This window comes from Cetorhinus maximus, unplaced genomic scaffold, assembly GCF_964194155.1.
Source record: "Cetorhinus maximus unplaced genomic scaffold, sCetMax3.hap1.1 HAP1_SCAFFOLD_138, whole genome shotgun sequence".
NCBI classification, from domain to species: Eukaryota; Metazoa; Chordata; class Chondrichthyes; order Lamniformes; family Cetorhinidae; genus Cetorhinus; species Cetorhinus maximus.
The window spans coordinates 721,110-748,604 of record NW_027596135.1 but is presented as its reverse complement, the minus strand read 5'-3'; the positions used below and the strand labels follow the sequence as shown (position 1 = coordinate 748,604).

Genomic DNA, 27,495 nt, shown 5'->3' with positions numbered 1-27,495 from the left:
AGTGATGGGGGGAGGCCGGGGAGTGATTTAAAAACGAGGACGCGAGGTGCTCGATTGTTGGGGCCGGAAGTCCAATGCCTGGGTGTCAGAGAAGCAGCGTCTTGCGAGAGCTTGTGGTTGTGTGACATCCTGTGCTCGAGGCTGTACGCTGGGAGGAAGTGGGTGCAGGAAGGTAAAAGGGGATTCTGAGGAGGCAGCCTCACATACCCGATACAATGAGCAAGACCCACGTCCCCTCCGGGCTGCTCTCTGAGCACGAGAACCAGGTCCTGTTCGAACTCCTGGGCCGCAAGACAGTGGTGAGTTTACAGCACTCATTCTGGTCCATCCCTCCCTCTCCCAAAATTGAGCCCTTTTGCAGGACATAATCTACTCGCACAGCAAGATTCCAGGCTGATTCTCACACAGGGCAGGTAAAAGAGACGTACAAAGAGTCTAGTTAGTCTCAGTGTGTGTGTGGGACCCGTACCCCAGTGAGAGTCAGTGTGTGTGTGGGACCCGTACCCCAGTGAGAGTCAGTGTGTGTGGGACCCGTACCCCAGTGAGAGTCAGTGTGTGTGGGACCCGTACCCCAGTGAGAGTCAGGGTGTGTGTGGGACCCGTACCCCAGTGAGAGTCAGTGTGTGTGTGGGACCCGTACCCCAGTGAGAGTCAGTGTGTGTGTGGGACCCGTACCCCAGTGAGAGTCAGTGTGTGTCAGGGACCCGTACCCCAGTGAGGGTCAATGTGTGTGTGGGACCCGTTCCCCAGTGAGGGTCAGTGTGTGTGTGGGACCCGTACCCCAGTGAGAGTCAGTGTGTGTGTGGGACCCGTACCCCAGTGAGAGTCAGTGTGCGTGGGACCCGTACCCCAGTGAGAGTCAGTGTGTGTGTGGGACCCGTACCCCAGTGAGAGTCAGTGTGTGTCTGGGACCCGTACCCCAGTGAGAGTCAGTGTGTGTGGGACCCATACCCCAGTGAGAGTCAGTGTGTGTGGGACCCGTACCCCAGTGAGAGTCAGTGTGTGTGTGGGACCCATACCTCAGTGAGAGTCAGTGTGTGTGGGACCCGTACCCCAGTGAGAGTCAGTGTGTGTGGGACCCGTACCCCAGTGAGAGTCAGTGTGTGTGTGGGACCCGTACCCCAGTGAGAGTCAGTGTGTGTGGGACCCATACCCCAGTGAGAGTCAGTGTGTGTGGGACCCGTACCCCAGTGAGAGTCAGTGTGTGTGTGGGACCCGTACCCCAGTGAGAGTCAGTGTGTGTGTGGGACCCGTACCCCAGTGAGAGTCAGTGTGTGTGTGGGACCCGTACCCCAGTGAGAGTCAGTGTGTGTGTGGGACCCGTACCCCAGTGAGAGTCAGTGTGTGTGGGACCTGTACCCCAGTGAGAGTCAGTGTGTGTGTGGGACCCGTACCCCAGTGAGAGTCAGTGTGTGTGGGACCCGTACCCCAGTGAGAGTCAGTGTGTGTGGGACCCGTACCCCAGTGAGAGTCAGTGTGTTTGGGACCCGTACCCTAGTGAGAGTTGAACACTCCCAGGGCAGGTACAGCACGGGGTTAGATACAGAGTAAAGCTCCCTCTACACCGTCCCCATCAAACACTCCCAGGACAGGTACAGCACGGGGTTAGATACAGAGTAAAGCTCCCTCTACACTGTCCCCATCAAACACTCCCAGGGCAGGTACAGCACGGGGTTAGATACAGAGTAAAGCTCCCTCTACACCGTCCCCATCAAACACTCCCAGGACAGGTACAGCACGGGGTTAGATACAGAGTAAATCTCCCTCTACACCGTCCCCATCAAACACTCCCAGGGCAGGGACAGGAAGTTTTGAAGGGTGAATCTCCCTCTTTCTTGCCCTGTTCTTGGTGACTGATCTTCTATTTTGAGTTGTTTCCTGTTTGTACAGAGCAGCCAATCAGACGCCTCAACATCAAACCACTTCCCCCTTGTCCCCACAGCGTCTGCAACACTCGACACTGAGTCAACAAAACTAAGCTCATCGGCTGATCTCAGAATGGCCAACCCCACAGCAGCCTGGCGTCAGACCCTGGCTCAGGCCTTATGGGAAGGCCCGAATGTTTGGCTATTTGAGCACATGAGGCATCACACGATCGACACACACCTGTACTCTGTACAATACAATCTGTAGCTGAGGGAGCGCCGCACTGTCGGAGGGTCAGTGCTGAGGGAGCGCCGCACTGTCGGAGGGTCAGCGCTGAGGGAGTGCCGCACTGTCGGAGGGTCAGTGCTGAGGGAGCGCCGCGCTGTCGGAGGGTCAGTGCTGAGGGAGCGCCGCACTGTCAGAGGGTCAGTGCTGAGGGAGCGCCGCACTGTCGGAGGGTCAGCGCTGTGGGAGTGCTGCACTGTCGGAGGGTCAGTGCTGAGGGAGCGCCGCGCTGTCGGAGGGTCAGTACTGAGGGAGCGCCGCACTGTCGGAGGGTCGGTGCTGAGGGAGTGCCGCACTGTCGGAGGGTCAGTGCTGAGGGAGAGTCCTGCTCCTACTGGCCCCTTGCCAGCCCTGCCCACTGCACACGAGATCAAGGGAAGTGGTCAGGACTGCGGAGCAGGACGTGGGGGATGAATAACCCTCCCTGTCATCCGCATACCCTCCCCGTTCCACCCACCCCCCAACGTCTGGGACTGTGCCCATCCCTGAGTGACCGAGCTCCAGCATTTGCTCAGTTCTGTTCACTCACATACACTTGGCTGTGTTGACCGCTGCTCTCTCTCTCTCTCTCTCTCTCTCTCCACAGACAATGGCCACCACAGTAGTGCAGGTGTACCTGGCACTGCCCAACAACAGTAACCACTGGACCAAGTGCCACTCTGGTGTGGCCTGCTTCGTTAAAGACAATCCAAAACGATCATACTACATCAGGGTTTACAGCTTGAAGGTAGGTTCCAATTCACCTTGGATCACAATAGTGGTCTAACCGAGGGACACGGAGACCGGAACTGTGCACAGTGCTCCGAGTGTGGTCTAACCGAGGGATACCGAGACCGGAACTGTGCACAGTGCTCCGAGTGTGGTCTAACCGAGGGATACGGAGACCGGAACTGTGCACGGTGCTCCGAGTGTGGTCTAACCGAGGGATACGGACACCGGAACTGTGCACGGTGCTCCGAGTGTGGTCTAACCGAGGGATACGGAGACCGGAACTGTGCACAGTGCTCCGAGTGTGGTCTAACTGAGGGATATGGAGACCGGAACTGTGCACGGTGCTCCGAGTGTGGTCTAACCGAGGGATATGGAGACCGGGAACTGTGCACGGTGCTCCGAGTGTGGTCTAACCGAGGGACACGGAGACCGGAACTGTGCACAGTGCTCCGAGTGTGGTCTAACCAAGGGGTACGGAGACTGGAACTGTGCACGGTGCTCCAAGTGTGATCTAACCAAGGGATCGGAGACCGGAACTGTGCACTGTCGGAGGGTCAGTGCTGAGGGAGCACCGCACTGTTGGAGGGTCAGTACTGAGGGAGGGCCGCACTGTCGGAGGGTCAGTGCTGAGGGAGCGCCGCACTGTCGGAGGGTCAGTGCTGAGGGAGCGCCGCACTGTCGGAGGGTCAGTGCTGAGGGAGCGCCGCACTGTCGGACGGTCAGTGCTGAGGGAGCGCCGCACTGTCGGAGGGTCAGTGCTGAGGGAGCGCCGCACTATCGGAGGATCAGTGCTGAGGGAGCGCCGCACTGCCGGAGGGTCAGTGCTGAGGGAGCGCCGCACTGTCGGAGGAGCAGAGGGCAGGGCTGGGGTAGCTCTCCCGGTGTCCTGAGGCTGATATTTAACCCTCAACCAACATTACTAACAGGTGATCTGGGTCATTATCACATTGCTCTTTGTGGGAGCTTGCTGTGCGCAAATTGGCTGCTGAGTTTCCTACATTACAACAAGGAGCGGACTTCGACAGGACGCAAGGGGCTTTGGGATGTTTGGGGGTGGGGTGGAGAAATGGGGGTCCGGCGAAGGGATTTAACTGTATCCATCTCTCCCTGACAGGAAGGGAAGTTAATCTGGGAACAGGAATTGTACAACCAGATCCGATATACATCGAAGCAGCCATACTTCCACACATTCCCGGCTGATGTGAGTGCTATCCTTTGCTCGGAGTAAAGATGGATGTTATTATCTTTACAATTTTGGGAATATAATGATATTCTGTAAATAAGGCTGTGTGTATGTGTGCCCTTGATTAACTATACTGGGGGGGAGGTTCATAGAGATAGCTTGTCTGTGGGAACTGAGAGAGAGAAAGGTAAAGGAGTTAGAAGCATGCATTTGTAACGCGAGGCTCTGGTGAAGTTGGAACTACAAGTAAATAAGTTGGGCTTTAAAATTTGCTTTGGGTGTTAGGTAAGCGCTTGACTTTGCAGCTGCTAAATTCAGTAACCTATCAGCAGGAAGGTAGTTTCCAGTGAACTTCAGGGCAGGTTGCCTGGGTGAGCGCAGCTCCCACAACACTCAAGAAGCTCGACACCGTCCAGGGCAAAGCAGCCCCCGCTTGATCGGCGCCCCATCCACAAACATTCACTCCCTCCACCACCGACGCACAGTAGGCAGCAGTGTATGTGTACCATCTACAAGACGCACTGCAGCAACTCGCCAAGGCTCCTTCGACAGCGCCGCCCAAACCCACGACCTCTACCGTCTAGAAGGACAAGGGCAGCAGACACATGGGGAACAACCACCACCTGCAAGTTCCCCTCCGAGCCACTCACCATCCCGACTTGGAAATATATCGGCCGTTCCTTCACTGTCACTGGGTCCAAATCCTGGAACTCCCTCCCTAACAGCACGGTGGGTGTACCTACACCACACGGGGACTGCAGCGGCTCAAGAAGGCGGCTCACCACTGCCTTCCCAAGGGGGCAATTAGGGATGGGAAATAAATGCTGGGCCCAGCCAGCGACACCCACAATTCGTAAACAAATAAAGAAACGTCCTGGGACTGGATCGTTGACAGAATCCCGGTCAGTAGAAATCCCGGGAAGGTGTGGGGCTGCTTGGAGGCAGTGACTGTTTCACAGTCCACATGAGAATCCCAACTTGTTTCCCACTTCCCATGGACTGATCATCCGTTTTGGAGTTTGGTGGAGTTTTATTGAGAGGTACACTTTACCTATATTCTGCCTCTGTTAGCTGGTTGAAAAGTTTCTAAAACTTGCTTATAATCATCAAACTTTGGTACTATTTCCTGACGCGCTGTCTGAGTTTTTACCTGATGGTTATATCGCTGTCAAATTCGAACAGTTTGAAAGGGCAATCTGGATCCCAGTGTTAGGCAATGCGCAGCTAAACTGGAACGGGTATAAAATAACAAACACCCCCCCCTTTTTAACCGTGTAACAGTAATGACTTGACTTTTCAGCCGTTGGGTTTGAAAGGGGAGTTTAAGGGACTTTTACAGCTCACAAAGGACTCATGAGTAAACACAAGGGGAATTTGTTCAATTTCGTTTGGTCCCAAACCCGAGGCAATCGGAAGACGCGAAAGATTTTTATACGTTGCAAAAGTTGAGTTCAAAGAGGTGCTGAGGACGATGGAATCTGAGACAAAGGGGAAATAAAGGTATTGAAGGAAAGATGTTGTGTTGAGGTGGGTCGGCTGTGTGGGGGGGGAGATCGGCTCTGTGCTGAGAAACGTTGTGAATCTGAAGCAGCCATCCAGTTTCAAGCCAGAAAAGTCCTTCTCCCCAGGGAACAGTCAGTCTCTGAACTTCCTTCGGACTTCCACAGTGGAGTGGAAGAGAGTGAGAAGTCGTGTGGTATACTTTAGTAAAGTAGCAGCAAGTTTTTTTTGCTTTGGGTAATATTACTGGATTTTTATGGTTAAAAATCCATAAGGGAGCTGTGGCCAAGTAATTTAGTTGTGCGTTCTGACCAAGTGGGATGTTTTTGGGGAATGTTTTGTAAGACTGGTTCAATGTGTAATTTTAATCTTATGTGCTTAAGTTTTCTCTTCTTGTTAAATCTTTTAATTTTAAAATCCTAAGAGTGTCACTGGGATTCTATGCTTCTGGGATCAGTAGTTTTCCCCTCATTTCCAAAATACAAAAAGAAAAGTTATGATCAGGAAGACAACTTTTCCTCTGGGATTTGACTTGCTCAGCGAGTAACATCAGCTGCGGTTGTAGCATCGGAGGTCGAGAGAGAGGTGTGGAGAGACACGGTGTTGGCAAAGAGGGGTGGGGGGGCGACATAAATTAGAGGGCACAATTTGAAAGGGGAACAGGAACTGAGACAGACTGGAGGGGAGCATGTATGGAAACAAATCTTTGAAGGTCAAATTGACAAGTCTGCTTGAAAATTTAAGGATAGAAGAAAGGGATTTATTCTAAAATCGTTGTAAATCACTGGACTTGGCCTGAACTGGAAGATTGTGTCCAATTCTGGGCCCCGCACTTTGGGAAGGACGTCAAGGGCTTCGGAGAGGGTGCGGAGGGAGGGAGATTTACCAGGACGGTTCCCGGGGGTGAGGGGGACTTCAGTTCATGTGGAGGGACTGGAGAAGCTGGGATTGTTCCCCTTTAGAGCGGAGAAGGTTAAGGGGCAGATTGAATCGAGGCGTTCAGAATCACGAGGGGGGGGGTTTGGATCGAGTGAATAAGGAGAAACTGTTTCCAGTGGCGGGAGGGTCGGTAACCAGAGGGAGAGGGGGACACAGATTGAAGAGAATCGGTAAAAGATCCAGAGAGGGGGGAGATGAGGAGAATGTTTTTGACCCAGCGAGTTGTTGTGATCTGGAAGGCGCTGCCTGAAAGGGCGGCGGAAGCAGATTCAATAGGAACGTTCAAAATGGGGGGAATTGGGGAAATACTCGAAGGGGAATAAATTGCTGGTTGTGTGTAGCAGAGACGGGGCGGTAAGTCCAATTGGTGGGTTTGTGTGCGGGTCGCTGTCTGTAGATGTGTTGCTCTCCCTCCCTGTGTTTTTATTAATCATGGATTCATTAGTCCCTCGCTCTCTCTCTCTCTCTCTCACTCGTTCACAGGACTGTCAGGCAGGGCTTAGCTTCGCAGACGAATATGAAGCTGGGCTCTTTCAGGGAATCGTGGAAGAAAAGATTAGATCCAGGCAGACGAGACAGGGAGATGGCCGCTCAAGACATGGTGAGGGGGGGATGGGGTTTGAGGGTGGCTGAGGGGGGGATGTAGTTTGAGACTGGGTGAGGGGGGTGGGGGTTGGGGATTGGGTGAGGGGGGTGGGGGTTGGAGATGGGGTGAGGGGAGTGGGGGTTGGAGATTGGGTGAGGGGGGTGGGGTTTGGAGACTGGGTGAGGGGGTTGGGTGAGGGGGGTGGGGGTTGGGTGAGGGGGGTTGGAGATTGGGTGAGTGGGGTAGGGGTTGGGTGGGTTTGGGTGAGGGGGTGGGGGTTGGGTGAGGGGGGTGGGGTTGGGTGAGGGGGTGGGGATTGGGTGAGGGGGGTGGGGGTTGGAGACTGGGTGAAGGGGGTTGGGGTTGGGTGAGGGGGGTTGGAGATTGGGTGAGGCGGGTAGGGGTTGGGTGAGCGGGGTGGGGGTTGGGTGAGGGGGTGGGGATTGGGTGAGGGGGGTGGGGGTTGGAGACTGGGTGAGGGGGGTGGGGATTGGGTGAGGAGGGTGGGGGTTGGAGACTGGGTGAGGGGTGGGGATTGGGTGAGGAGGGTGGGGGTTGGAGACTGGGTGAGGAGGGTGGGGGTTGGAGACTGGGTGAGGGGGGTGGGGGTTGGGTGGGGGAGTGGGTGTTGGGTGAGGGGGGTGGGGGTTGGGAGGGGTTTGGGTGGGGGAGTGGGTGTTGGGTGAGGGGGGTGGGGGTTGGGTGAGGGCGGTGGGGGGTTGGGTGAGGGGGGTGGGGGTGGTGTGATGGGGGTGGGGGTTGGTGAGGGGGGTGGGGGTTGAGTGAGGGTGGGGGTTTGTGTGAGGGGTTTGGGGGTTGGGTGAGTGCGGTGAGGGGTTGGGTGAGGGGGGTGGGGGTTGGGTGGGGGGGTGGGGGGTTGGGTGAGGGGGGTTGGGTGAGGGGGGTGGGGGTTGGGTGAGGGGGTGAGGGGTGGGTGAGGGGGGTTGGGGTTGGGTGAGGGGGGTGGGGGTTGGGTGATGGGGGTGGGTGTTGGGTGAGGGGGTGGGGGTTGGGTGAGGGGGGTGGGGTTTGGGTGAGGGGGGTGGGGGTTGGGTGAGGGGGGTGGGGGTTGGGTGAGGGGGGTTGGGGTTGGGTGAGGAGGGTGGGGTTTGGGTGAGGGGGGGGTGGGGTTTGGGTGAGGGGGGTGGGGGTTGGGTGAGGGGGTGGAGATTGGGTGAGGGGGTGGGGGTTGGATGAGGGGGTGGGGGTTGGGTGATGGGGGTGGGGGTTGGAGATTGGACTCTTACTGATACGCCCTCTCTCTCTCTCTCTCTCCTGTACTTTCCTCTCTATCACTAGAAAAACGTGATCTTGGGAAACCGGCTCCACCACAAGCTCCTGAAGGTGAGTAATGCCGCTCGAGTGTGTCAGCACCACCCTCGGCTGAGCCCTGGCACTGCCTCCTGGTGCCAACTCCCCTCACGACGCAGGCTGTCCGCTCAGCAAGCGGTGAGAGCGGGCGATATCTGTCCCTCAGCTGCCACACTGGGCCGCAATACTCAGGGGATTCGTTTCCCTACCAAACGCGTACGTTAATCTTTATCCACACTCGCCGGAGCCCCCCCGCCCCACCCTCTGAGCAGCGGCAGACATCTTTGTGTGATGCCTTTGCAGTCGAATATCCAGCACCCACGACAGGGCCGCTCTGACCAGAGGTTGCGTGGCTCCCAGGACACGACGGGGAGGTTGGGCGGTAGGTGGGGGTGGTGCAGTGGCGGTCCGGGGTGGGGTTTGGGTAGGGAGGCTGTGAAGGGCGATTGTGAATAACTAAAAGCTGCCTCTCTCTCCCACAGGCAGGAGGGTCTCCATGCCACTCCTCAGGTGCCTCCGGTGGAATCAGGCGGTGAGTTACGCCAGCTGAAAATTGACCGTCCGAGTCTCACTGTAGCTCAGCAAAGCCCAAGGAGGAGGCCATTCAGCCCATCATGCCTGTGCTTGCTCTTTGAAAAATCTATCCCATTAATCCCACTCTCCCCACCCCCACCCCGGCTCTTTTCCCCTTCGAGTATTTCTCCAATTCCCCCCTTTTTGAACGTTCCTATTGAATCTGCTTCCACCGCCCTTTCAGGCAGCGCCTTCCAGATCACAACAACTCGCTGGGTCAAAAACATTCTCCTCATCTCCCCCACCCCCCTCTGGATCTTTTACCGATTCTCTTCAATCTGTGTCCCCCACCCTCCTCTGGTCACCGACCCTCCCGCCACTGGAAACAGTTTCTCCTTATTCACTCGATCCAAACCCCCCCCTCGTGATTCTGAACGCCTCAATTCAATCTCCCCCTTAACCTTCTCCGCTCTAAGGAGAACAATCCCAACTTCTCCAGTCTCTCCAGATGAACTGAAGTCCCCTCATCCACGGGAAACATTCTGGTAAATCTCCTCCGCACCCTCTCCACATCGCCATCCTCGTCAAAATCGCTCCCGTCTGTTGATTTATCAATCCATCTGGAATTTTCCAATGAATTTTCCTCCCTATCTCTGTAACCTCCTCCAGCCCCTACAACCCTCCCTATCTCTGTAACCTCCTCCAGCCCCTACAACCCTCCCTATCTCTGTAACCTCCTCCACCCCCTACAACCCTCCCTATCTCTGTAACCTCCTCCAGCCCCCTACAACCCTCCCTATCTCTGTAACCTCCTCCAGCCCCTACAACCCTCCCTATCTCTGTAACCTCCTCCAGCCCCTACAACCCTCCCTATCTCTGTCGCCTCCTCCAGCCCCTACAACCCTATCTCTGTAACTTCCTCCAGCCCCTACAACCCTCCCTATCTCTGTCACCTCCTCCAGCCCCTACAACCCTCCCTATCTCTGTAACCTCCTCCAGCCCCTACAACCCTCCCTATCTCTGTAACCTCCTCCAGCCCCTACAACCCTCCCTATCTCTGTAACCACCTCCAGCCCCCACAACCCTCCCCATCTCTGTAACCTCCTCCAGCCCCTACAACCCTCCCTATCTCTGTAACCTCCTCCAGCCCCTACAACCCTCCCTATCTCTGTAACCTCCTCCAGCCCCTACAACCCTCCCTATCTCTGTCGCCTCCTCCAGCCCCTACAACCCTATCTCTGTAACTTCCTCCAGCCCCTACAACCCTCCCTATCTCTGTCACCTCCTCCAGCCCCTACAACCCTCCCTATCTCTGTAACCTCCTCCAGCCCCTACAACCCTCCCTATCTCTGTAACCTCCTCCAGCCCCTACAACCCTCCCTATCTCTGTAACCACCTCCAGCCCCCACAACCCTCCCCATCTCTGTAACCTCCTCCAGCCCCTACAACCCTCCCTATCTCTGTAACCTCCTGCAGCCCCTACAACCCTCCCTATCTCTGTAACCCCCTCCAGCCCCTACAACCCTCCCTATCTCTGTAACCTCCTCCAGCCCCTACACCCCTCCCTATCTCTGTAACCCCCTCCAGCCCCTACAACCCTCCCTATCTCTGTAACCTCCTCCAGCCCCTACAACCCTCCCTATCTCTGTAACCTCCTCCAGCGCCTACAACCCTCCCTATCTCTGTAACCTCCTCCAGCCCCTACACCCCTCCCTATCTCTGTAACCTCCTCCAGCCCCCACAATCCTCCCCATCTCTGTAAACTCCTCCAGCCCCTACAACCCTCCCTATCTCTGTAACCTCCTCCAGCCCCTACAACCCTCCCTATCTCTGTAACCTCCTCCAGCCCCTACAACCCTCCCTATCTCTGTAACCTCCTCCAGCCCCTACAACCCTCCCTATCTCTGTAACCTCCTCCAGCCCCTACAACCCTCCCTATCTCTGTAACCTCCTCCAGCCCCTACAACCCTCCCTATCTCTGTAACCTCCTCCAGCGCCTACAACCCTCCCTATCTCTGTAACCTCCTACAACCCTCCGAGATCTCTGCCCTCCTCCAATTCCGGCCTCTCGAGCATCCCCCGATTCCCATCGCTCCGCCATTGGCGGCCGGGCCTTCAGCTGCCTGGGGGGCCCTGAGCTCTGGAATTCCCTCCCTAAACCTCTCCAGATGAAGAGGTTGGAAGCACAGGGCAGGAGAGGGGTGAGAGGGGAAGGACTGGCAGAGAGGAGGGAGGAGGAGGGGCAAAGGATAGGCGAGGAGAGATGGGGAGGAGAGGGAAGTGGGAAGGGGAGGGCTGGGGAGGTGACAGGGGATAGGGGAGGGGGAGGACAGGTGAGGGGAGAGGGGAGGTGTGGGGGGGAGAGAGGGGAGGAAGGGGAGGGGGTGATGGATTGGAAGGGAGGATCGGGCTGGTGAAGGACTGAGGGAAGAGGATGGATAAGGAGGGGAGGGGAGGAGGGAAGGGGAGGGGAATGAAGTAGAGGGAAGTAATGGGGAGAGGAGGAAAGGAGAAGGAAGGGGAGAGTGGGTGAAGGAGTGAGGGGAAGGGAGAAGGAGAGGGATGGGGAAGGGTGCGGTGGGGAGGAGAGGGGATTGAAGGGGAGGAAGGGTGGGTGAAGGATTGAGGGGAGGGGAAGTGGGGGAGGCATGGGGATGGGGAGGGTGGAAGTGGGACTGAGAGGAGGGAAGGGCAGGCGAAGGACTGAGGGGAGGGAAGGGCAGGCGAAGGACTGAGGGGAGGGAAGGGCAGGTGAAGGACTGAGGGGAGGGAAGGGCAGGCGAAGGACTGAGGGGAGGGAAGGGCAGGTTAAGGACTGAGGGGAGGGAAGGGCAGGTGAAGGACTGAGGAGAGGGAAGGGCAGGTGAAGGACTGGGGGGAAGGAAGGGCAGGTGAAGGACTGAGGGGAGGGAAGGGCAGGTGAAGGACTGAGGGGAGGGAAGGGCAGGTGAAGGACTGAGGGGAGGGAAGGGCAGGTGAAGGACTGAGGGGAGGGAAGGGCAGGTGAAGGACTGAGGGGAGGGAAGGGCAGGTGAAGGACTGAGGGGAGGGTAGGGCAGGTGAAGGACTGAGGAGAGGGAAGGGCAGGTGAAGGACTGAGGGGAGGGAAGGGCAGGTGAAGGACTGAGGGGAGGGGAGGGCAGGTGAAGGACTGAGGGGAGGGAAGGGCAAGTGAAGGACTGAGGGGAGGGAAGGGCCGATGAGGGACTGAGGGGAGGGAAGGTCAGGTGAAGGACTGAGGGGAGGGAAGGGCAGGTGAAGGACTGAGGGGAGGGAAGGGCAGGTGAAGGACTGAGGGGAGGGGAGGAGGAGTGGGAGGGGTGTGGCGGAGAGGAGAAGGGAGGGATGGGGAAAGGGGAGGGCTGGTGAATAATCGAGGGGATGGGAAGAGGGGAGGGATAGGGAAGAGAGTTGGGGAGAGGAGGGGAGGGCGGGTGAGGGACTGAGGGGAGGAGGGGAGGAATAGGGAGGGCGGGTGACGGACAGAAGGGAGGAGGGGGGGTAGGGAGTGTGGGTGACGGACAGAAGGGAGGAGGTGGGGTAGGGAGTGTGGGTGACGGACAGAGGGGAGGAGGGGGGGTAGGGAGGGCGGGTAACGGACAGAAGGGAGGAGGGGGTGTGGGGAGACGGACAGGGGAAGGCCCTGGGACTGAATCCCAGAGGCTGGGCCTCACTGGGGGCTGGGGGTAGGGTGACAGGAGGGGGCCATCTCCGGGCCAGGGGGTTAATTCCATTGCTCCTCCTCATCCTTCTCTCAGGTCCGGGATTCCAGTCGCCCAGCTCCTCGCTCCAGATGAATGCCATGGCCATTTCCAATCCCGACATCACCTCCTTCCGTTACCGCGGTTTACCAGCTCCCGCTCCGGTCGAGAAGAAGAAAGGAAAGGACAAGGGCAAGGGGAAGAAGAAGATGACGAAGGCCGACATCGGAGCCCCCAGCAACTTCCAGTAAGACCCCCCACCGCGAGGGGACTGGGGGGCGGGGACACCCTCAGGGTCCAGGGGCACAGGGTGAAGATGATGGGGCCGTTCGCCACCTCAGGACCTCCCAGCGCTCCTCAGGCCCAATGAAGTTTAATTACCGAAGTGCGGCCATGTTAGCAAATGGTAGACACCATTTTGCGCACAGCAAGATCTCACAGGCAGCCAACGTGATCATGCGGCGCTCCCTCAGCACTGACCCTCCGACAGTGCGGCGCTCCCTCAGCACTGATCCTCCCACAGTGCGGCGCTCCCTCAGCGCTGACCCTCCGACAGTGCGGCGCTCCCTCAGCACTGACCCTCCGACAGTGCGGCCCTCCCTCAGCACCGACCCTCCGACAGTGCGGCGCTCCCTCAGCACTGACCCTCCCACAGTGCGGTGCTCCCTCGGCGCTGACCCTCCGACAGTGCGGCGCTCCCTCAGCACTGACCCTCCGACAGTGCGGCGCTCCCTCAGCACTGACCCTCCGACAGTGCGGCGCTCCCTCAGCGCTGACCCTCCGACAGTGCGGAGCTCCCTCAGCACTGACCCTCCGACAGTGCGGCGCTCCCTCAGCACTGACCCTCCGACAGTGCGGCGCTCCCTCAGCACTGACCCTCCGACAGTGCGACGCTCCCTCAGTACTAACACAGGCTTTCACATGCCACGTGCGGGATCTTGCTGTGTTCTGGCTGCCAACTACAGTCCGATGTAACCCACTGAAGACATTTTGCTGTGTGCAATGTGGGTTTCATTCTTAACTGCTTCTCTGCTCCCAGAGAGGCAAGGACTGTGCAAGACACCTTTAAAAGTCCTCGTCCACCAGGATAAAAACAGCTTCATCATTTTGATTCGACCTTTGAGGTGTTCAAATGTTCCTGAGGCATCCCACATGAGCGATTAACAAACAGAATTTGACCCCGAGCCACACAAGGAGATATTAGGGACAGTTGACCAAAAGCTCGGTCAAAGTGGTTGGTTTCAAGGAATGTCTTAAAGGAGGAGAGGGGGAGAGAGGGAGAGAGAGAGACAGAGAGAGGGAGTGAGAGACAGAGGGAGACAGAGACAGAGAGAGAGAGAGAGACAGAGAGAGAGAGTGAGAGAGAGAGCAAGAGGTGGAGAGGTTTAGGGAGGGAATTCCAGAGCTCAGGGCCCCCCAGGCAGCTGAAGGCCCGGCCGCCAATGGCGGAGCGATGGGAATCGGGGAGATGGTCAAGAGGCCGGAATTGGAGGAGCGCAGAGATCTCGGAGGGTTGTAGGAGGTTACAGAGATAGGGAGGGTTGTAGGGGCTGGAGGAGGTTACAGAGATAGGGAGGGTTGTAGGGGCTGGAGGAGGTTACAGAGATAGGGAGGGTTGTAGGGGCTGGAGGAGGTTACGGAGATAGGGAGGGGTGTAAGGGCTGGAGGAGGTTACAGAGATAGGGAGGGTTGTAGGGGCTGGGGGAGGTTACAGAGATAGGGAGGGGGTGAGGAGGGGTTTGAAAGCGAGGGTGAGAATTTGAAAATGGAGGTGTTGCCAGACCGGGAGCCAGTGTGGGTCAGCGAGCACCGGGGGTGACGGGTGAAGGGGACTCGGTGCGAGTTTGGACACGGAGTGGGGGGCGCGGGCAGCGGAGATCTGGCTGAGCTGAAGTTTACGGAGAGTCGGTGATGGGGGTTCGGGGGAGGGGGGCGATGCTGGGAGGGGGAGTTGGGCTGGAGGGCGGCCGGTGTGTATTGGAATAGTCATCTCCGGAGGTAACAAGTGCCTGGATAGGGAGGTCTAGGCATCTCCATGGACATGGAGATGAGGCGAAAGGCTTGAATTCTTCTGTGTTCATTCACAGGCACGTGGGTCACGTTGGATGGGATCCCAACAAGGGCTTTGACGTAAGTAAACACTTCCCCCATTATCTTCCTCTCCGTGAACGGTCAATGGAATCGGACCAGGAGGAGGCCATTCAGCCCCTCGGGCCTGCTCCACCATTCGACACCACCATGGCTGATCTTGTACCTCTCAGCCCCACTTTCCCGCCCACTTCCCATATCCCTTAATCCCAAAAACCTCTCGCGCTCCGTCTCGAGCCTGCTCAAGGAGTGAGCGACCTCTGGGGTCCAGGATTCCAAAGGTTCACGGGCCTCGGAGCGAAGAAGTTCCTCCTTATATCAGTCCCAAAATGGCTGACCCCTTATCCATGGGGGCAGGGGGTTGGGCGGGGGGGCAGAGGGAAGCAGCCCCTCCATTGTATTTTGCAGCGCTGGGTGGTGTCAGGCCTGGGTTTAGGGGGCACGAATCTCTGGAGTGGGGGAGGGTAGCTCCAACCCACAAACCTCTGACCCAGAGCCAAACAAGTTGGTCCACTGTGGGGGGCGCCACACACATATGAATATGCGAAATAGGAGCAGGAGTAGGCCATTCGGCCCCTCGAGCCTGCTCCGCCTTTCAGTACGATCGTGGCTGATCCCCTATCTCAACGCCGTACTCCCGCTTTCTCTCCATGCCCCTAACATCCAAAGAAAAAAATCAATCTCTTTCTTGAATGTACTCAGTGACCCGGCCTGCGTAGCCTCCTGTGGTAGAGAATTCCACAGGTTGACCACCCTCTGAGTGAAGAAGTTTCTCCTCATCTCAGTCTTAAAGGGCCTACCCCATATCCTGAGACGATTGCCCCGAATTCTAGACTCCCCAACCAGGGGAAACATCCTCTCTGCATATAGTCTGTCTAGCCCTGTTAGAATTTTATATGTTTCAATCAGATCTCCTCTCATTCTTCTAAACTCTAGTGAATACAGGTCCAATCTCTCATCCTACGGCAATCCTGCCATCAGCCTAGTGAACCTTCACTGCACTCCCTCTAGTATATCCTTTCTTAGGTAGGGAGACCAAAACTGCACACAATACTCCAGGCGTGGTCTCACCAAGGCCCTGTATAACTGCAGTAAGACATCCCTACTTCTGAACTCAAACCCTCTCGCAATGAAGGCCAACATACCATTTGCCTTCCCAATTGTTTGCTGCACCTGCCTGTTTACTTTCATCGACTGGTGTACGAGGACACCCAGGTCCCTTTGCACATCCGCATTTCCCAATGTATCACCATTTAAATGATATAAAAGCAAAAAACTGCGGATGCTGGAAATCCAAAACAAAAACAGAAACACCTGGAAAAACTCAGCAGGTCTGGCAGCATCTGCGGAGAGGAGCACAGTTAACGTTTCGAGTTCGTATGACTCTTCAACAGAACTAAGGAAAAATAGAACAGAGGTGAAATATAAGCTGGTTTAAGGGGGGTGGGACAGGTAGAGTTGGATAGAGGGCCAGTGATAGGTGGAAATAACCAAAAGATGTCATAGACAAAAGGACAAAGAGGTGTTGACGGTGGTGATATTATCTAAAGGAATGTGCTAACTAAGGGTAGAAAGCAGGACAAGCAAGGTACAGATAGACCTAGTGGGGGTGGGGTGAAGGGATCGAAATAGGCTAAAAGGTTGAGATAAAACAATGGATGGAAATACATTTAAAAATAATGGAAATAGGTAGGAAAAGAAAAATCTATATAAATTATTGGAAAAAAGGGGGATCGGAAAGGGGGTGGGGATGGAGGAGAGAGTTCATGATCTAAAGTTGTTGAACTCAATATTCAGTCCGGAAGGCTGTAAAGTGCCTAGTCGGAAGATGAGGTGCTGTTCCTCCAGTTTGCGTTGAGCTTCACTGGAACAATGCAGCCAGGCCAAGGACGGACATGTGGGCATGAGAGCAGGGTGGAGTGTTGAAATGGCAAGCGACAGGGAGGTTTGGGTCATGCTTGCGGACAGACCGAAGGTGTTCTGCAAAGCGGTCACCCAGTCTGCGTTTGGTCTCTCCAATGTAGAGGAGACCGCATTGGGAGCAGCGAATGCAGTAGACTAAGTTGAGGGAAGTGCAAGTGAAATGCTGCTTCACTTGAAAGGAGTGTTTGGGCCCTTGGACGGTGAGGAGAGGGGAAGTAAAGGGGCAGGTGTTGCACCTTCTGCGATTGCATGGCAATTTGCCGTGGGAGGGGGTTGAGGTGTAGGGGGTGATGGAGGAGTGGACCAGGGTGTCCCGGAGGGAACAATCCCTGCGGAATGCCGCCAGGGAGGGTGAAGGGAAGATGTGTTTGGTGGTGGCATCATACTGGAGTTGGCGGAAATGGTGGAGGATGATCCTTTGAATGCGGAGGCTGGTGGGGTTATAAGTGAGGACAAGGGGGACCCTATCATGTTTCTGGGAGGGAGAGGAAGGTGTGAGGGCGGATGCGCGGGAGATGGGCCGGACACGGTTGAGGGCCCTGTCAACCACCGTGGGTGGAAAACCTCGGTTAAGGAAGAAGGAGGACATGTCAGAGGAACTGTTTTTGAAGGTAGCATCATCAGAACAGATGCAACGGAGGCGAAGGAACTGAGAGAATGGGATGGAGTCCTTACAGGAAGCGGGGTGTGAGGAGCTGTAGTCGAGGTAGCTGTGGGAGTCGGTAGGCTTGTAATGGATATTGGTGGACAGTCTATCACCAGAAATTGAGACAGAGAGGTCAAGGAAGGGAAGGGAAGTGTCAGAAATGGACCATGTGAAAATGATGGAGGGGTGGAAATTGGAAGCAAAATTAATAAATTTTTCCAGGTCCCGACGAGAGCATGAAGCACCACCGAAGTAATCGTCGATGTACCGGAGAAAGAGTTGTGGGAGGGGGCCGGAGTAGGACTGGAACAAGGAATGTTCCACATACCCCATATAGAGACAGGCATAGCTGGGGCCCATGCGGGTACCCATAGCCACACCTTTTATTTGGAGGAAGTGAGAGGAGTTTAAGGAGAAATTGTTCAGTGAGAGAACAAGTTCAGCCAGACGGAGGTTAGAGTAGTGGTGGATGGGGATTGTTCGGGCCTCTGTTCGAGGAAGAAGCGGAGAGCCATCAGACCATCCTGGTGGGGGATGGAGGTGTAGAGGGATTGGACGTCCATGGTGAAGAGGAGGTGGTTGGGGCCAGGGAACTGGAAATTGTTGATATGATGTAGGGTGTCAGAGGAATCACGGATGTAGGTGGGAAGGGACTGGACAAGGGGAGAGAGAAGGGAGTCAAGATAGTGAGAAATGAGTTCCGTGGGGCAGGAACAGGCTGACACGATCGGTCTGCCGGGACAGTCCTGTTTGTGGATTTTGGGTAGGAGGTAGAAGCCGGCCATCTGAGGTTGGGCGACTATGAGGTTGGAAGCTGTGGAAGGAAGATCTCCAGAGGAGATGAGGTCAGTGACAGTCCTGGAAACAATGGCTTGATGTTCAGTGGTGGGGTCATGGTCCAGGGGGAGGTAGGAGGAAGTGTCTGTGAGTTGACGCTCAGCCTCTGCGAGGTAGAGGTCAGTGCGCCAGACAACAACAGCACCACCCTTGTCAGCGGGTTTGATGACAATGTCAGGGTTGGACCTGAGTGCAATCTCTCTGGTAATAGAGGAGCCCATGACCCAGTCCTCGGGGGCAGCATTAGGTCGGGGTAGAGGGTTAGGAATTAACCACAAGTAAGTTGGGATGCACAGATGGACAATGGGCCTTGAGTGTGAGGTTGGCATTCATCTTGAACCCTATGTGCCCCTTACTCTCGTGTTTCCGATTGCTCGTCATTCCTATCGGGAGTGACTCCCGATCAGTATTATCCTATCGGGGGGGCAACCCCACACACTGAACAACAACTTGCATTTCGGTAACACCTGTTCCCGAAGTGTTTTCACAGGAGCCATTAGTCAACAAGGGTTGACCCACGCAAGCAGACATTAGGGACAGGCGACCCAAAGCTTGCTCAAAGAGCTCGTTTTAAGGAGCGTCTTAAAGGAGGAGAGAGAGAGAGAGAGAGAGACAGGGAGGTGGAGAGGTTTAGGGAGGGAATTCCAGAGCTCAGGGTCCCCCAGGCAGCTGAAGGCACGGCCGCCAATGGCAGAGCGATGGGAATCGGGGGAGGCTGGAGAGGCCGGAATTGGAGGAGCGCAGAGATCTCGGAGGGTTGTAGGAGGTTACAGAGATAGGGAGGGTTGTAAGGGCTGGAGGAGGTTACAGAGATAGGGAGAGTTGTAGGGGGCTGGAGGAGGTTACAGAGATAGGGAGGGTTGTAGGGGTTGTAGGAGGTTACAAAGATAGGGAGGATTGTTGGGGCTGGAGGAGGTTACAGAGATAGGGAGGGGTGTAGGGGCTGGAGGAGGTTACAGAGATAGGGAGTGTTATAGGGGCTGGAGGCGGGTTACAGAGATAGGGAGGGTTGTAGGAGCAGAAGGAGGTTACAGAGATAGGGAGGGTTGTAGGAGCTGGAGGAGGTTACAGAGATAGGGAGGGTTGCAGGGGCTGGAGGAGGTTACAGAGATAGGGAGGGATGTAGGGGCTGGAGGAGGTTACAGAGATAGGGAGGGTTATAGGGGCTGGAGGCAGGTTACAGAGATAGGGAGGGTTGCAGGGGCTGGAGGAGGTTACAGAGATAGGGAGGGATGTAGGGGCTGGAGGAGGTTACAGAGATAGGGAGGGTTATAGGGGCTGGAGGCAGGTTACAAAGATAGGGAGGGTTGTAGGAGCAGAAGGAGGTTACAGAGATAGGGAAGGTTGTAGGGGATGGAGGAGGTTATAGAGATAGGGAGGGTTGAAGGGGCTGGAGGAGGTTACAGGGATAGGGAGGGTTGTAGGGGCTGGAGGAGGTTACAGAGATAGGGTTGTAGGGGTTGGAGTTGGGTACATTGATAGGGAGGGGTGTAGGGGATGGAGTTGGGTACAGTGATAGGGAGGGGTGTAGGGGATGGTGTTGGGTACAGTGATAGGGAGGGTGTAGGGGATGGAGTTGGGTACAGTGATAGGGAGGGTATAGGGGATGGAGTTGGGTACAGTGATAGGGACGGGGTGTAGGGGATAGAGTTGGGTACAGTGATAGGGGAGGGTGTAGGGGATGGAGTTGGGTACAGTGATAGGGAAGGGTGTAGTGGATGGAGTTGGGTACAGTGATAGGGAGGGGTGTAGGAGATGGAGTTGGGTACAGTGATAGGGAGGTGTGTAGGGCATGGAGTTGGGTACAGTGATAGGGAGGGGTGTAGGGGATGGAATTGGGTACAGTGATAGGGAGGGGTGTAGGGGATGGAGTTGGGTACAGTGATAGGGAGGGGTGTAGGGGATGGAGTTGGGTACAGTGATAGGGAGGGTGTAGGGGATGGAGTTGGGTACAGTGATAGGGAGGGTTGTAGGGGATGGAGTTGGGTACAGTGATAGGGAGGGTGTAGGGGATGGAATTGGGAACAGTGATAGGGAGGGGTGTAGGGGATGGAATTGGGTTCAGTGATAGGGAGGGGTGTAGGGGATGGAGTTGGGTACAGTGATAGGGAGGGGTGTAGGGGATGGAATTGGGTACAGTGATAGGGAGGGGTGTAGGGGATGGAATTGGGTATAGTGATAGGGAGGGGTGTAGGGGATGGAGTTGGGTACAGTGACAGGGAGGGGTGTAGGGGATGGAATTGGGTACAGTAATAGGGAGGGGTGTAGGGGATGGAGTTGGGTACAGTGATAGGGAGGGGTGTAGGGGATGGAGTTGGGTACAGTGATAGGGAGGGGTGAAGGGGCTGGATTTGGGTACAGTGATAGGGAGGGGTGTAGGGGATGGAGTTGGGTACAGTGATAGGGAGGGGTGTAGGGGCTGGATTTGGGTACAGTGATAGGGAGGGGTGTAGGGGATGGAATTGGGTACAGTGATAGGGAGGGGTGTAGGGGATGGAATTGGGTACAGCGTTGCGGAGGGGGTCAGGAGGCCAGGGAGAGATTTGAAAAGGACTTTTTGTTTTTCTTCCTGCAGGTCAACGAGATGGACCCTGACCTGAAAAACCTCTTCACCAAGGCAGGCATCAGTGAAGATCAGTTGACCGATGTGGAGACCTCGAAGGTTCTCTATGACTTTATTGAGAAGCAAGGCGGACTCGATGTTGTGAAGAAGGAAATGCAGAGTTATGGTACGGTCTTGGGGGGTGGATGGAGGGGTTAAACAGGGCACGAGGGGCCAGTCTTCCACCAGGAGGGGAGGGAAAAAGGGGAAAACCCCACATGGTCAAGCCCGCTACACCCCCCACCCTATCACACCGAAAGCCAACAAGGCCGTTCAGCCCATCCTCTCTTTGCTGGTATTTCTGTTCCACACTAGCCTCCTCTCACCCCCTCTTCATCTCCCCCTATCCCCATATCCCTTTGTCCCTCATGTGTTTATCCAGCCTCCCCCCCCTTAAACACATCGACATGATTCACCTCGACCGCTCCCTGTGGGAGTGAGTTCCACATTCTCCCCGCTCTCTGGGTAAAGACATTTCTCCTGAATTCCACCCCCCACCGATTGGATTTATTAGTGACTGTCTTATATTGATGGCCCTCCCCCTAGTTCTGGTCTCTTCCCACACCCCACAAGTGGAAACATCTTCTCTATGTCGGCCCTATCGAAACCCCCTCCGTCATTTTAAAGAGCTCGATCAGGTCACCCCCTCAGCCTTCTCTTTTCTAGAGTAAACAGCCCCAGCCTGTTCAATCTTTCCCGATAGTTATAACCTCTCCATCCTGGGATCATCCTTGTGAATCTCCTTTTGCACTTTCTCCAGTGCATCTGTATCCTTTTTATAATAGAGACCAGAACTGTGCACAATTTTCCAAGTGTGGTCTAACCGAGGGGATACGGAGACCGGAACTGTGCACAGTGCTCCGAGTGTGGTATAACCGAGGGATACTGAGACCGGAACTGTACACAGTGCTCCGAGTGTGGTCTAACCGAGGGATACGGACACCGGAACTGTGCACAGTGCTCCGAGTGTGGTATAACCGAGGGATACTGAGACCGGAACTGTGCACAGTGCTCCGAGTGTGGTATAACTGAGGGATATGGACACCAGAACTGTACACAATGCACCAAGTGTGGTCTATCTGAGGGATATGGAGACCGGAACTGTGCACAGTGCCCCAAGTGTGGTATAACTGAGGGATATGGAGACCAGAACTGTACACAATGCTCCAAGTGTGGTCTAACTGAGGGGTATGGAGACCGGAACTGTGCACAGTGCTCCAAGTGTGGTCTAACCAAGGGATATGGAAACCGGAACTGTGCACAGTGCTCCAAGTGTGGTCTAACTGAGGGGTATGGAGACCGGAACTGTGCACAGTGCTCCAAGTGTGGTCTAACTGAGGGATATGGAAACCGGAACTGTGCACAGTGCTCCAAGTGTGGTCTAACCAAGGGATATGGAAACCGGAACTGTGCACAGTGCTCCAGGTGTGGTCTATACAAAGTACGATAACTTTTCATAAATCCTCCACTTCTAAATCCTTGAAGAATACACCATAGCTTTTATTTATATTCACATTCAGCACATTTTATACACCTCCATGGACCTCCTGGGCATAGCAGAGTCTGTATAATGATGTCTGGAGTGCTCTAGCTAGTTTTACATGGTGTACCAAGCTGCAGATGCAGCCCTTTAAGGCTGCAATGTCCATGCAGGCTCGGGAGTCAGTCAGAGTTCAACTGTGGGTCAGTCAGAGTTCAATTGCTCGATGACAGAATAGTGCAGACTGGCTTGCACTCGTACATTGCAGGCTGCACATTAGCAGCACCAAGCAGCTTGACAAAGTGTGATGATCAGAAGAAGGTGACAGTCAAACCTTGTGTGTGACAGACGCACTCAATGAAACGACCTGTGAGTAGCCATTGGGGGGCGATGGTGGGGTGGGGAGGGTGGCAAACGGTTTAAAGGTCAGATATGGATGGTTGTTGTCTTTTTTTTTTGTCAAACGCTTGAGCAAAACATGAGGAGTTGACGCCGAGCCTTGGGATAAGTCCTGTAGTGCCACCCCAGGTGGGAGACTATCATTACAGCGTGATGTGTTTACATAGGTATTCTCATTATAAATGTGAACATGAGAATTTGTGATGGGAAATGTTGATTGATCTCAGACTTTATTAAGATAAGATGTGCAGTGATTCTAATTTGACTGAATAATCTTTTTGTTTTTCCATCTTTTCAGAGACTGCACCCCCACCTCCAGTCCGATCAGGGCCCCTCCCTCCCGTCCCTTCACAACCCGGCATCGCCCCAGGCAGCAGAGGCAGGCAAGGGCCCCTCCCGCCAGTGCCACCTGGGCACCCCGCCCCTCCGGCCCACCACGCCCGAGGTCCTGTCCCCCCACCCCCGGTGAGGGCCGCGCCCCATCGGGGCACCCCGCCACCCCCACCCCCGCCCATCTCCAGGTCATCGGGGGCTCCACCTCCTCCTCCTCCTCCTTCCGCTGCTCCTCAGCCGGTCGGGGGAGGGGCTCCCCCTCCACCTCCCCCACCTCCCCCTCCACCACTCCCTGCCCCCAGCACCAGCATTGCGCCACCTTTCGGGGGAGGGCAGAAGAGGAGCGAGCCGGTTAACCCCCCACCGACTATGGGCCGTGATGCCCTCCTTGACCAAATCCGCAGTGGGATCCAACTGAAGCAGGTAAGAACCCCCAGCGGCCAGCCTCTGTGTGTGTCAGGCCGGCTATTCGGCTAAAGGAGGCATCATGTGGGGGGGGGGGAGCGTCACGGCCTTGGGGGAGAGTGAGTGCGGTTACTAGGGATACGGGAGATGAGGGACCTCAGTTCACAGGATGGTTAGAGCAGAGGATGCCATTCAGCCCGCGTGTGCGAGTGTGTGTGTGTGTGTGTGTGTGTGCACAGCTCTCCGAATAAGCAATTCACATAATGCCGCTCCCTGCCTTCTCCGCGTCTTCCTTTTCAGACAATGATCCCATTCCCCTTTGGAAAGCCTCGGTTGACCCTGCCTCCCCTCCCCCACACTCTCAGGCAGCGCGTCCCAGATCCTAACCACTCGCTGTCTGAAAAAGTTTCTCCTCACGTCTCCGTCGCTTCTTTTGCCGATCGTCTTAAATCCGCGTCCCTCTGGTTCTCGATCCTTCCGCCAATGGGAACAGTTTCTCCCTCTGTCCACTCTGCCCCAGACCCCACTCGTGATTTTGAACACCTCGATCAAATCTCCTCTCGACCTTCTCTTCTCCAAGGAGAACAGTCCCAACGTCTCCAATCTATCCACGGAACTGAAGTCCCTCATATCCCTGGAACCATTCTCGTCAATCTTTTCCACACTCTCTCTTGCTCTCTCTCTCTCTAAAGCCTTCACATCCTAATGTGCGGAGCCCAGAACTGGACACAATACTCCAACTGAGGCTGAACTAGTGTTTTATACAAATTTGACATTGCTCTTGCACTCTATGCCCCTATTAATAAAGCCCAGGATACTGTCTGCTTTATCACCTGCTCTCTCAACCTGTCCTGTCATCTTCAAAGATTGATGCACATATTCACCAAGGTCCCTCTGCTCCTGCACACCCTTTAGAATTGTACCTATTTTATATTGTCTCTCCACGTTCTCCCTATCGAGAGGAATCACCTCATACTTCTTCCCATTGAACTTCATCTGCCACTTGTCCGCCCATTTCCCCCAACTTGTCTAAGTCCTTTTGAAGTTCTACACTGCCCTCCTCACAGTTCACAAGGCTTCCGCAGAGTTTGAAATCGTACACCAAGGTCTGGGTGATCGATACCTACCAGGAAAAGCAGGGGTCCCAACAGCGATCCCCTGGGGAACTCCACTACAAACCTTCCTCCAACCATGAACCACTGCTCCCCATTTCCTGTCACTCAGTCAATTTTGTATCCATGTCAACACTGACCTTTTTAATCCATGAGCTATAACTTTGTGCACAAGTCTCTTGTGTGGCACTGTATCAAATGCCTTCTGGAAGTCCACATACATCACATCAACAGCGTTACCCTCATCCACTTTCTCTCCAAAAAGCTCCTGTAAGTAATGGAAACATGATTTGCCCTGAACAAGTCTGTGCTGGCTTTCCTTAATTGATCTGCATTTGTCCAACTGACTTTTAGCTTTGTCCCAAATTATCTTGTCACATCGGAGTATTAGCCTCCAATCAGTCCTCTCACTCATCTTCCTTGGCATTTTAGAGGTCGGACACTCCCGAGTTTACACAGCCAGCTGAGGAGGAAAACGAGGGTCTGGTAGGGGCACTGATGATGGTGATGAAGCAGAGAAGCAAAGTTATTCATTCCTCAGGTAAGATTCACCTCACTTTCTGCCTGAGACTCCACAGTCAGTACTGAGGGAGCGCTGCACTGTCGGAGGGTCAGTGCTGAGGGAGCGCTGCGCTGTCGGAGGGTCAGTGCTGAGGGAGCGCCGCGCTGTCGGAGGGTTAGTGCTGACGGAGCGCCATACTGTCGGAAGGTCAGTGCTGAGGGAGCGCCGCTCTGTCGGAGGGTCAGTGCTGAGGGAGCACCGCAATGTCAGAGGGTCAGTGCTGAGGGAGCACTGCACTGTCGGAGGGTCAGTGCTGAGGGAGCCCGGCGCTGTTGGAGGGTCAGTGCTGAGGGAGCGCCGCACTGTTGGAGGGTCAGTGCTGAGGGAGCGCCGCACTGTCGGAGGGTCAGTGCTGAGGGAGCGCCGCACTGGCGGAGGGTCAGTGCTGAGGGAGCGCCGCACTGTCGGAGGGTCAGTGCTGAGGGAGCGCTGCGCTGTTGGAGGGTCGGTGCTGAGGGAGCGCTGCGCTGTCGGAGGATCAGTGCTGAGGGAGCGCCGCGCTGTCGGAGGGTCAGTGCTGAGGGAGCGCCGCACTGTCAGAGGGTCAGTGCTGAGGGAGCGCCACACTGTCGGAGGGTCAGTGCTGAGGGAGCGCTGCGCTGTTGGAGGGTCAGTGCTGAGGGAGCGCCGCATTTTCAGTGGATCAGTACTAAGGGGGTGCTGTAGTGCATCTTTTAGGTGGTCTACTCTGCTGTATAGGGTTGCGAAGATGCGCTGCTTTTACTCAATTCCTATGGGATGAAGTTGTTGAAATGGGTGAATCTCTCTTGCAGATGATGATGAAGATGATGGAGGTGATGATGAGTTCGATGATGAGTGGGATGATTGATGCACCCGTCTAAATTGTTTTAATCTTCAGTCCTCATGCACCCAACCGAGGATCTCCCTCTTTTTAAAGCTCAAACTAATCTTTGCTATTCTTTTATTAACATGTACAATCTGTACTGATCAGGGACAAATGCAGCACTTCTTCACTTATGGGAGTAGGTGAACCAGCACCCATCAAACACTCCCAGGACAGGTACAGCACAGGGTTAGATACAGAGTAAAGCTCCCTCTACACCGTCCCCATCAAACACTCCCAGAACAGGTACAGCACGGGGTTAGATTCAGAGTAAAGCTCCCTCTACACTGTCCCCATCAAACACTCCCAGGACAGGTACAGCACGGGGTTAGATACAGAGTAAAGCTCCCTCTACACCATCCCCCATCAAACACTCCCAGGACAGGTACAGCACGGGGTTAGATACAGAGTAAAGCTCCCTCTACACCGTCCCCATCAAACACTCCCAGGACAGGTACAGCACGGGGTTAGATACAGAGTAAAGCTCCCTCTACACCGTCCCCATCAAACACTCCCAGGACAGGTACTGCACGGGGCTAGATACAGAGTAAAGCTCCCTCTACACCGTCCCCATCAAACACTCCCAGGACAGGTACAGCACGGGGTTAGATACAGAGTAAAGCTCCCTCTACACTGTCCCCATCAAACACTCCCAGGACAGGTACAGCACGGGGTTAGATACAGAGTAAAGCTCCCTCTACACTGTCCCCATCAAACACCCCCAGGACAGGTACAGCACGGGGTTAGATACAGAGTAAAGCTCCCTCTACATTGTCCCAACAACCTGCCTGATGTAAACACACCAGTTCCTCATTGCTGGTGCCACCCACGCATGCCCTGTCCAGGTAAGAGTGATGGGTGTAAGTTTTGAATTCCAGATAGTGTCCTCTGGGTCATTTGAAAAGGAACACCTTCAGTTTGGGGTATCTGTGTTCAGACTCCAGGTCCCAGTCTCTCGCTCATTGCTGCAGCCCCTTAATACTTCTCACACCTCGAATGAAATCTGTTGTGGATCTCGCTGTCTGAAATTACAGAAGCACTGACTCTCTTATGAATAAATGGATTGTTTTCTTCAGTTGCAACGTGTCATTTTGAATTCTTGTGAAACTTATCCACAGGATTTGGGCGTCGCTGGCCGGGCTCAGCACTTATTGCCCGTCCCTAAATGCCCCTCGAGAAGGTGCTGGTGAGTTCCCTTCTTGAGCCGCTGCAGTCCCCGTGTGGTGTAGGTACACCCACGGTGCTTTTAGGGAGGAAGCTCCAGGATTTTGACCCAGCGACAGCGAAGGAACGGCCGATATATTTCCAAGTCGGGATGGTGAGTGACTTGGAGGGAAACTTCCAGTTGGTGGTGTTCCCCATGTGTCTGCTGCCCTCGTCCTTCTAGATGGTAGAGGTCATGGGTTTGGGCGGCGCTGTCGAAGGAGCCTTGGCGAGTTGCTGCAGTGCATCTTGTAGATGGTACACACACTGCTGCCCCTGTGCGTCGGTGGTGGAGGTCATGCGATCTTTAACTCTGTCTGAGAGGAGACAGCATCTTGATTTACATCCTCTGCCAAAAGATGGTTCCTCTGACAGTGCGGCGCTCCCTCAGCACTGACCCTCCGACAGTGCGGCGCTCCCTCAGTACTGACCCTCCGACAGTGCGGCGCTCCCTCAGCACTGACCC

At 55.3% G+C, this 27,495-nt stretch overlaps 1 protein-coding gene across 1 annotated transcript; it reads left to right on the top strand.

Moving 5' to 3' along the window:
* On the top strand, positions 1 to 26,902 carry wasb (WASP actin nucleation promoting factor b). The gene is given in 13 exon segments (XM_078534864.1): positions 1 to 299; positions 2,738 to 2,878; positions 3,977 to 4,063; positions 6,968 to 7,085; positions 8,370 to 8,414; positions 8,864 to 8,881; positions 8,884 to 8,913; positions 12,653 to 12,842; positions 14,683 to 14,725; positions 20,665 to 20,818; positions 22,869 to 23,326; positions 24,853 to 24,961; positions 25,756 to 26,902. Coding segments are annotated over 13 exon segments (1,533 nt in total). The 5' UTR covers positions 1 to 215; the 3' UTR covers positions 25,812 to 26,902.
* Positions 26,903 to 27,495: the final 593 nt, after the last annotated feature.